The sequence below is a fragment of the Rhagoletis zephyria genome, unplaced genomic scaffold (genome assembly GCF_001687245.7).
Source record: "Rhagoletis zephyria isolate East Lansing unplaced genomic scaffold, Rhagoletis_zephyria_1.1 Rzeph_scaffold_00569, whole genome shotgun sequence".
In the NCBI taxonomy this organism is placed as follows: domain Eukaryota; kingdom Metazoa; phylum Arthropoda; class Insecta; order Diptera; family Tephritidae; genus Rhagoletis; species Rhagoletis zephyria.
The window spans coordinates 14,351-24,570 of NW_016157653.1; the positions used below are offsets into that span (position 1 = coordinate 14,351).

Here is a 10,220-nt window from a genome sequence, read left to right on the forward strand (position 1 = left end):
CCAGCAGCTCTGCGCATTTTGTCGGCAATCAGTTTTTGCTTGAACTTCGACTGCGACTGTTAAACCAACGACTGCCAGCAGCTCTGCGCATTTTGTCGGCAATCAGTTTTTGCTTGAGCTTCGACTGCGACTGTCGTCTTGTCTCATAAGCGTAAGCACAAGCAATAAGTAAATTTTGAACAGTTACAATAAGTCGAAGCAGTGAGAAGCGAAAATTTTATTACTTTTGCTACTTCGACTTAAGTTTTTTAAACACTGGTAACCTCAGTACTTCAGATGAAATATTCAACTACAGATTGAGTAGAGCCCGAATGACTGTTGAAATGGCATTTGGAAGACTTGCATCGCGGTTCAGAGTATTTCATCGTCCAATGGAGGTATCACTCAAAACGTGTGATCTTTTTGTCAGATCATGTTGTATCTTGCACAATTAATTGACCAACAAATCCACCAAGATTCGATTTACAGACCTGGATAGTGAGCCTTGCAGCCTTCCTTAGACCATGACATCCTTACCAGCTCAAGAACAAAATTCATATAAGTAGAGTCCGACCCATTAATCGGTATCGGCTAGTATCGTCACAAAATTGAGCATCGGCATCGGCCTTTTTTTGCCGATTCTTTGCCGATTATTTGGAATTTCCTTTCATATGTTCAGGTGAAGTACGGTTGCCAGACGTACTGATTTTATCAGTACACTACTGATTTTTCAACTCTTGTACTGATTTTATTAATTTCTTCAATCAGTACGCTAATGTCCTGATTTTTCAAAATGTGTACTGATATGTACTGAAATTCAATTCAAACAAAATATTTTAGGATTGTCTTAAGGTTTTTACATAACGTTGGAACTTCCTTAAATTGTACTGTAAAAAGTAAGAAAAAAATTATTTAACTATAGTTGACATGTTTTAGATAATGTTTGATATGCCCAAGAAATTAACACAACACAAATAGCAATAGTTTTATGGGCATATCGCTGGGTCGTTACGTACCAGTTGCGATAATATGACAGCTTAAATTATTTATAAAGAAGGCTGATGTTTTTTTGTCGAGTGTTGTTAGTTATCTCGAAAATATCTTTCAGTTTAATAACAGTAAATTTGAATATTCGAATGGCTTTGGTCTATAACTTAAGCTGCCTTTAGATGAGACGATTTTTTGGGAGGCGCTAATCGCCTGCAAAAGTTGACTTTCTGTCTACTTTGAGGCAAGCGATTTTTGAATCACCATTTACACGAGCGATTTTTCTTGAGCAATGTTGAATCGCCTAAAAATTCGCCTCATGTAAATTCAGCTTTAAAATTCTTTCTTCTCAATTTCCTGACATTGTAAAAGTGTTTTGGATACAAGACATAGAGTTATTTACTCTTTTTAGCACATTCTTAGACTTTCCACGAGGAAACACAGAGGAAATCCTTAAAAAGTGGTACTTTTAAACAGTTTGAAGAAATATTTAGTTTTTTTTTCAATACCACACTCAAACGAAGCAACTGAGAGGATCTTAAGTATAAGGTTTGCTTCCTTGCGCAAAGGGAGAAACCGGCTTCTAATTAAAATTTTTGAAACTGAACTTCAAATTAAAAGTAACTTTAAAATTAAATGCATAGAATTCTTGGACTATTTAAACATTGAAAACGGAAATGATCTCATTATTGCTATTCAAAAATGTCATAAATATAAAATAATTTATTGGCTACTGTGTACAATAGGGTGGTCCAAAAACAGTGAATTCGGAATTGTAATGCTCTCACCCCCTATATCTATATCGAAAAAAGTATACCCCTATTTTTTATTTTGAAATCAAAAAATATTTAGAGGTCGCTCAAAGCGTTCAAAGTTTTCCATGTATTTTAATATAAAAAAAAAACAACTTTTCGTAGAAATGATATATAATTCTTGAAAATCAATATTTTTCGATCGAAAAACTCTAGTTGTCTTCAGGAGACTTTCAATAATTGTTTATTTAACCATTTTTTAAGTCTAACGATTTTTTGTTGATCCTCCCAATGCATTTTTCGGGGTTTTTGTGGGTGTTTGGCGGACCTATAAATTATAGTTGCGATAAAAAAATGGCTAAATAAACAATTGGGTATTATTATTAGGTATCTCCTGCAGATAAACAGAGTTTTCCGATATAAAAATATAGATTTTTAAGGATTGTATACAATTTCTACGAAGTTGTAAGTTGTTTTCTCCCATATAAAATACATGGAAATCTTTGGGCGTTTTGAGCGACCTCTAAATATTTTTTGATTTCAAAATAAAAAACAAGGGTATACTTTTTTCGGTATAGAACAATCCTAGGGGGTGAGAGCATAAAAATTCCGACTTTACTTTTTCACATGCATTTTTGGACCACCCTAGTGTACAATGGTGTGTACACTCATGTTAAAATGAATAACATTTTATTTTTTATGAACTATATTTTAACTATATACCAAAATATTGTGTACTGAAAAGTCTTGATTTTTTTAGCACGAAAAAGTCTAACGTACTGATTTCCCGCATAACAAATCTAGCAACCCTAAGGTGCAGCGACAAAAACATTTGCAGAGAGCTCACAAAAATGCATTTTTTTGGTTGAAGGTGTTTCACGTTTTTTTCATACAAAAGTATGGTCGACAATTTTCGTTTATATGGAGAACACTGCCAGCAAAAAAAAAATTGCCGAAAATTCACGGGATGTTATAGCAGCTTGAAACTTGCACTTCGTTATACTAGAATTGAATGGTCTACAAAACTGCATACCAAAATTCTGATTAAAAGGTTTGAAATTTTGGTGAAAATAAGTAGAATTTTTCTAATTTTTGGACAAAGTTTGAAATCTGAATTTACCTATATGGTGTTTGTTGGATCTGGTAGACTTTAATAAAAAAATAATAATAAACATTAAATAAAAAAATACAAATGCCAAATGCAAATATCGCAAGTCTTATTTATACATACATACATACCTATCATATAAGTTCTTATGCATTGAGAGCAAAAGAGTGCATTTTAGTACAAATGAAATGATGTTTTATGTTCCTAAATATCTCTTGCTTAGCACCAAATAAAAAAGTGTTCTATCCCAAAAACATTTAGGTTTGAGCTTAACTTGTGATGCGGCGGATTCCCTTCCAAATAAATGTCCAAATAAAACGCGGAGTATCTCGGAATTCAGTTCCTTTTATTTAGTTTACTTAAACTAATGTATCTAATTATTCAGGCGCGGGTTTTCACTAATATAAAAAATGCGGGTACAACTAGCGAAAAGTTACTGAGCGGCGGCGAACGTGTAAGCGGGTCGAGTACTAAACGAATTCTCCTAGACGAGAGTTTAATAAGTTCTTATAAACTAGTTATAGTTAAGTGTTACGAACAAAGCAAAAAGAGGAATGTCAAATTACAATCGCTACGTTTGTGTAGACTTGTGCATTAACCCTTTTGTTGTAATAATCATACCAAAACCTTACAATTAGCGTAACTGAACCCAACATGCCGCCGCCCTTGAACTAACCATGATAAGTTCAACATTTGAACTACAATTACAGTGTGGAAAATTAGGCAAATTAATTAACAATGCAAAAATACTAAAAGGTATGACTTAATGCCAATGTGCATACTTCACGTCTCTGGATCTTCTTCGCAGAACAAGTCGCCTTTCGTCGGCAGAACACAAAGCTTCACGATCGGTCTAACCAATTCGCCATTTGGCGTCTGCAAAGTGACCACTCGTACGAGTCCATCTGTACCGGGGTGGCATTTTATAACTCTCGCCATCTTCCACTTTGTCGGCGGAGTAGGCTCGTTGAAAATTGCGACCACATCGTCTTCTTCGACGTTGCGTGAGGAACGAAACCACTTTGAGCGACGCTGTAAACTGACAAGGTACTCGTCTCGCCATCGTCGCCAGAAATGCTGTCTTATGGCAGAGATCGCATCCCATTGCTGACGAAGACTGCCACAGAACCCTTGGCCCTCAGGTTCTGGGAGTGATTTCAGCGGTTCACCGACAAGGAAATGACCGGGAGTTAGAGCTTCTAGGTCATCAACAGATGTAGAGTTGTCACAGAGCGGGGGGGAGTTTACGCAAGCTTCCACTTCTGTCAGCAGCGTGTTGAACGCTCCATAAGACAGAAGAGTTTCGCCCAGTACGCGTTTAAGATGATACTTTGTTCGCTTGATACCAGTTTCGCAGTAACCTCCCATGTGAGGCGCAGACGGGGGATTGAAACGCCACTCGATTTTGGAGTCCGCGAAAAATGAGCGTAGTCTGGTATCGGCCATGCACTTTTGAAACGCACTCCGCAACTCCTTCTCGGCACCAACAAAATTTGTGCCATTGTCGGACGTCATAAGCTTGCAATAACCTCTGCGATTTATGAACCTCTTGAAGGCATTAAGAAACCCTAGCGTTGACAGGTCTCCAACAAATTCTAAATGCATCGCGCCAGTGCACATGCAGACAAATGAGCAAATGTAGCCTTTTGTAGCCTTCGCCCCTCTTCCATGGGTGAATTTATACTTGTAGGGCCCAGCGAAATCGACAGCGGTGCGTGTAAAACAGCGTGCATACGTAATTCGAGCTGCAGGCAAGTCTCCCATAGACTGTGTGGCGAGATTGCGGTTAAACAAGGTGAATTTCACGCATTTGTGGTAAATGCTGCGGATTAAGCTGCGGGCGCCAATAACCCAATATCGGTGTTGCAAGACTGTCTGCATGATGCGGGGCCCAGCGTGTAGTGTAAACTCGTGTATCTCACAGATAATCATCTTCGCAAGCGGATAATTCTTTGGCAAGACGATGGGGTGTTTCACGTCAGGGGTTACTTCAGCATTCTTCAGTCTTCCTCCAACGCGCAAGACGCCTTTTTCGTCCAGATATGGTTGCAAACGCAAAAGACTGCTACGAAGCGGAATCGGCCTTTTTGAGCTACAAAGAGAAATTTTGTTAGGAAAATAGAATGTTTGCGTATACCTGATCAGATGCAGCTCAGCTTCGGATATCTCCTTACAACTAGGAGGACCAAATAGCTTAGCAGCATTGAGTCAAGCACTCGCCCGAGCGTTGACGAAAAACCTCAAAACGTAAGCGATGATGCGGCGCAGCTTTGAGTACGACGAAAACCTCGTCATTATTGACCAATGCCCGCTGGAAGTCGTGATGTGAGCAGCAACCTTGCTTCGAATACCCAACTCGGTTGTGTGATGTTTTGGTGACGGTTTCTTCCAGAACTGGTCTGGACCCTTCAGAAATTCAGGACCAGTCCACCAAAGCTGTTGACGCAGTAGCTCGGACGGGGTTACACCTCTCGAGGCACAATCTGCTGGATTCATCTCTGAGCGAACATGGTTCCAGCACTCTGGAGGCAGGATTTCTTGAACGTCAGCAACACGGTTGGCGACGAAGGTAATCCATCTGCTAGGGTGATCTTGTTGCCACGCCAACGTGATGGTGGAGTCTGTCCATGCATACAGCGGATAGCGGGGATTACCCCAACTGTGTAGAACGCTTCGTACTAGTTTGGCGGCTAGATGCGCAGCGCACAGCTCTCGTCGCGGCAATGTTGTTGTTTTGAGCGGCGCTACCTTGGTTTTTGATGAACCCGTCGTTCCTAGACCAAGCCAGCGACAAATCTTTAAATTTGAAATTAGCTTCAGCTCCGATCGATGCTCCAACCATTTTGTTGCAATGGAGTCGGGAATAAGGTCGTCCCAACCAACGTTATTGCGCCAAATCTCCTGAAACCACATCTTCGATCTTATCGTCGCTGGAGCAAGCAGTCCCAGCGGGTCGAAAAGCGTGCTGGCGTCCGATAAAAAAGTTATTTTCGTTAAGGCCGCGGGCGGTTTTTTCATGCTAATTGTGAACGTCAAGAAATCGTCCTCGGTGTTCCACATTAATCCCAAAGCGTGAACATCTTTACCCTCGACCAGATAGTGCGATATAGTCTTCGACGCGTTCGAAATATATTCGCTAAACTCGGCACAGCTCGACGCCCACTTTCGGAGTTCAAAGCCACCTTGCTGGAGTATTCCGGATACGTTTTTTTGCAAAAGTATCAACTCTGCTTTGGAAGCTGTACCAGTGAGGAGGTCGTCCATGTAAAAGTCGTTGAGAATGACGAAGGCAGCTTTCTCAGAAACGTTCGACGAACATTTTGCGGTTTCTTGTAGCGATTTGACTGCAAGGTGGGACGCGGCTGCCACACCGTAAGTCACACGTAACATGCGATAATCCTGTATTGGCAAAGAGGGATCACGACGCCAGATAATTCGTTGTGAGTCTACATGTTTCAGCGATACGCAGACTTGGCGGTACATTTTTGCAATGTCCGCAGTTACTGCGTAACGATGCGTTCTGAAGCGCGTTAAAATCGAAAACAAATTTGCTGCAATTGGGGACCTACAAATAAGGCGTCATTTAACGAGTTTCCGGTGGCGGATTTAGCGGATGCGTTGAACACAACCCTCAGCTTAGTCGTGAGGCTGGACTTCTTTACTACAGGATGGTGCGGCATATAAAACGTCTGGTTTGATGATTCTGGTGCAAGCTCCATATGTTTCATCTCGATGAGTTCCTGCATAAACTCATTGTAGCGCAGGCGTAAGTTTTCGTCTCGTGAAAATCTTCTCTCAAGTCTTAGTAGGTTTCGAACAGCATTATTTCGTGAATCTCCCAAGGGAACGTCAGATTTTAGTGGCAGCTCCACTACAAATCGACCGTCCGGTGCTCTGCGGTGCGTTGCTTCGAAAAAGTCTTCACAATAACGCTCGTCGTCAGTGAGATGGGTCTTTTGTGGTGCTTCTTCCAGCTCCCACAATCGGGTAAGCGCTCTATCCAGCTGTACGTCGCAATACAGCGACTGCAGACGAGACGGAGCAGTTTCGATTCCGTCAACGCTGCCAAACAGCGTCCAACCGAAAACTGTACGTTGAGCCATCGGCGTACCAGGTGGACTTTTACGGAACTCAGCGCAAAGAAGCTGATCCATGGCATCCATACCTATCAAGATGTCGATACGCCTAGGCCTCGTGAATTGCGGATCGGCAAGGAACAAGCCTTGCACATGCGGCCAAGCTGAAACTGCTAACAACTGTGTTGGCAATTCGCTCGCGATTTTTGGTAAAATCAATGCGTTGACATTGTAATATTGACCTGAACAAAAAGATGACAGGGAAAGTAGTACGTCACCTCTTGAACGACCTCCTTGCGACGACCCAATTCCAGTGATGAAAACTGCAGACGCCTTTCGTGGTAGACCCAAACATTGAACTAGCGCCTCGGTTATGAAGGAGGCATGCGAGCCAGAATCGAACAACAAGCGAGCGGGTTGCCAGTTACCGGAACAATCGCGTACTTTGACGAAGGCGGTTGCCAATAGTACCGTTCTTTCTTTTGGTTTCGGTGGGTTTAAATTGGAATTCATACACGATGAAATGCATGTGGGAGCAATGTATGCGGAAGGATCACCAACAGGAGAAGCAGTTGCGTTTGGTTGCGGTACGGTGTTTGCGGTTAGGGAGGACGGCATAGCAGCAGATACGTTGTTGACTAAATCAGCTGTTGTTGTGACCTTGGTTGTAGAAGCGGTATTGTGTAGCAACGTGTGACGGAGTTGATGGCAAACCCTGCATGCGGACGCGCTATTGCATTTCGCTTTGTAATGGCCTGAGCTGAGGCAGTTCGTACACACGCGCGAGTCTCTAACTAATTTTGATTTACCGTTTGCGTCTAAATCACGAAACTGCTCACAACTATATATTTTATGCGGCCCTTTACAATATGTACAACTCGAGCTATTTTGGGTTTGCACTGCATGAAAAAGTCTTGTCGATTTGCTCTCTGAAGACGTTTTGCCTTTCGGAGGTACTGCTGTAGCTGACGAAGAAAGCATAGCCAGAGATCGACACCTGACTTCTAAAAATGTGGACAATTGTTCGAACGTTGGGGGCTCATCACTCACGAGTGATAGCTCTCACTACTTTCGCGTCTGGAATGCTAGTTTGCTCACAACTTCATGTACAAGCCAATCGTCCCAAAACTGTACTGGACGACCTAAAGCCTTAAGTTCACGTATGTGCTGCTGAAACTCGTCAAGCACTCTTTTAATTGCGTCAGCAGTATCACTAGCCGCACTCTTAACATCGGCCATAGCTCTGAGATGCCCCTCAACAATCACACGCATGACTTTATAACGCGATTTTAATAAGTCCCATGCTTCTTCGTAATTGGCATCGCATATTTTAAAGCCACTTATTATTTTCAACGCGTCACCCTTTAAACAAATTCGCAGATAGTGAAGCTTTTGTACATTTGACAATGCGGCGTTACAGTCAACTATCGAGGAAAAAGCGTCAGAGAAACCGATCCATTCTGTGGAGTCGCCAGAGAATGTGGGCAGCTCCATTTTAGGGAGCCGCATGCCTGCCGACACAGTTGTTGGCGCGGACGGATGCTGTGAGTCTGCCCGACACTTCTGTACACGGTTAAAATTAGCCAACGCCGTAGAAAACCACGCCTCGGCTTGTATACGCACATTTTCTTCAACTTCAGTGTTGTCACTTCCACACGAAACTTCGACCGCATCTTGAGCACTATTGAATCGAGCCCACTGTTCGCTAAGCAGTTGCATATAACTTTTTACACTTTCTGCATCCGTTGTGAATGCCTCGTCAGTGCTCTTAACCATATAGCGTTTGATTGCATTGAGAGCTGAATCGCGAGTTTTAACGGAGTTCGACATTTTCCATTTTGCCTTTCCCGAGTCGTTCGTAGGACACAGTTCCGATATATAGCACTTGCAAAGGTCGATTGAAGGACGTTATAAGTCTCGAAATTTCGTAAAGTCAAATGAAGGACGATTGTATCAATGCCACGGACGAATTTATGCTCTTAATATGCTTTCTTTTTCGCAAACTGCACAAACTATTTGCTGTTTTAGATTTTAAATTTAGCCGTCAATTATTAAAACTTAGCTTTATTTATTTAGCGCGCAATGCACTTACGTATCTTGTAAATTTTGATTTTTACAGGATATGTATTTTTCGCTTAATTCTCGATTGCACTTTATTTAAAATCACTAGAATTTTGTAAATTTTCGCTTATACACGTTTGTATATATATGTGTTCGTATTACACAATTGTATGCGAGCGGGATTAGCAATCCGGTTCGAAGGACCAGCTTGATGCGGCGGATTCCCTTCCAAATAAATGACCAAATAAAACGCGGAGTATCTCGGAATTCAGTTCCTTTTATTTAGTTTACTTAAACTAATGTATCTAAATATTCAGGCGCGGGTTTTCACTAATATAGAAAATGCGGGTACAACTAACGAAAAGTTACTGAGCGGCGGCGAACGTGTAAGCGGGTCGAGTACTAAATGAATTCTCCTAGACGAGAGTTTAATAAGTTCATATAAACTAGTTATAGTTAAGTGTTACGAACAAAGCAAAAAGAGGAATGTCAAATTACAATCGCTACGTTTGTGTAGACTTGTGCATTAACCCTTATGTTGTAATAATCATACCAAAACCTTACAATTAGCGTAACTTAACCCAACCCAAATCTCCAACGCTGTTTCTCAACAGTACCTCAAGTGGAAGATCATAGCGTTGTCAACAAAAAGGGAATTTTTCTTTTTATGAAAAAAGGACTGTTTCTCAAGTTAAGAAAATACTAGTTCTCAACTTGAACTCCAATGTAACTCCCATTGGTCTCAAACATATCATTAAAATACTGAAATTGACATAGTAAAATACCTTATACCTTTTTGATTGAAACGACATACATAGATGAACTTAAATATTAATTTTTCATTTTATTACTCCTTTTGTATTATGTAGTTAATCAATATCGTATTACAATAATTCACTTCACAGTATTCAGTCCGACAGTAATTTTGCCACTTGATCCACTTCGTGTTTTATTTTCTTTCAAGATTATTTGAGGATAGTTTGAAGATTATTTACTTTTTGTTGGTGATTTTCCTCTTTATATAGCTTTCGTTTTTCACTTGATAATTGATATGTATGTACATTAGGGTGGTCCAAAAATACATGTGGGGAAAAAGTAAAGTTGGAATTTTTATGCTCTCACCCCCCTAGAATTGTTCTAAACCAAAAAAAAATTAACCCTTTTTTTACTTTGAAATCAAAAAATATTTAGAGGTCGCTCAAAGCGCCCAAAGTTTTCCATGTGTTTTATATGGGGAAAAAACAACTTTTCGTAGAA

General features: G+C 40.8%; 1 protein-coding gene across 1 annotated transcript; it reads right to left on the reverse strand.

Annotated features, from left to right (window-relative positions):
• Window positions 1-3,609: 3,609 nt before the first annotated feature.
• Window positions 3,610-6,989, reverse strand: LOC108360428 (uncharacterized). Its single transcript, XM_017612701.1, has 3 exons — window positions 6,415-6,989; window positions 5,183-6,346; window positions 3,610-4,918 (listed from the first exon to the last, which is right to left on the reverse strand). The coding sequence occupies exons 1-3, from the start codon at window positions 6,987-6,989 to the stop codon at window positions 3,610-3,612; spliced, it is 3,048 nt and encodes a 1,015-aa protein (XP_017468190.1).
• Window positions 6,990-10,220: the final 3,231 nt, after the last annotated feature.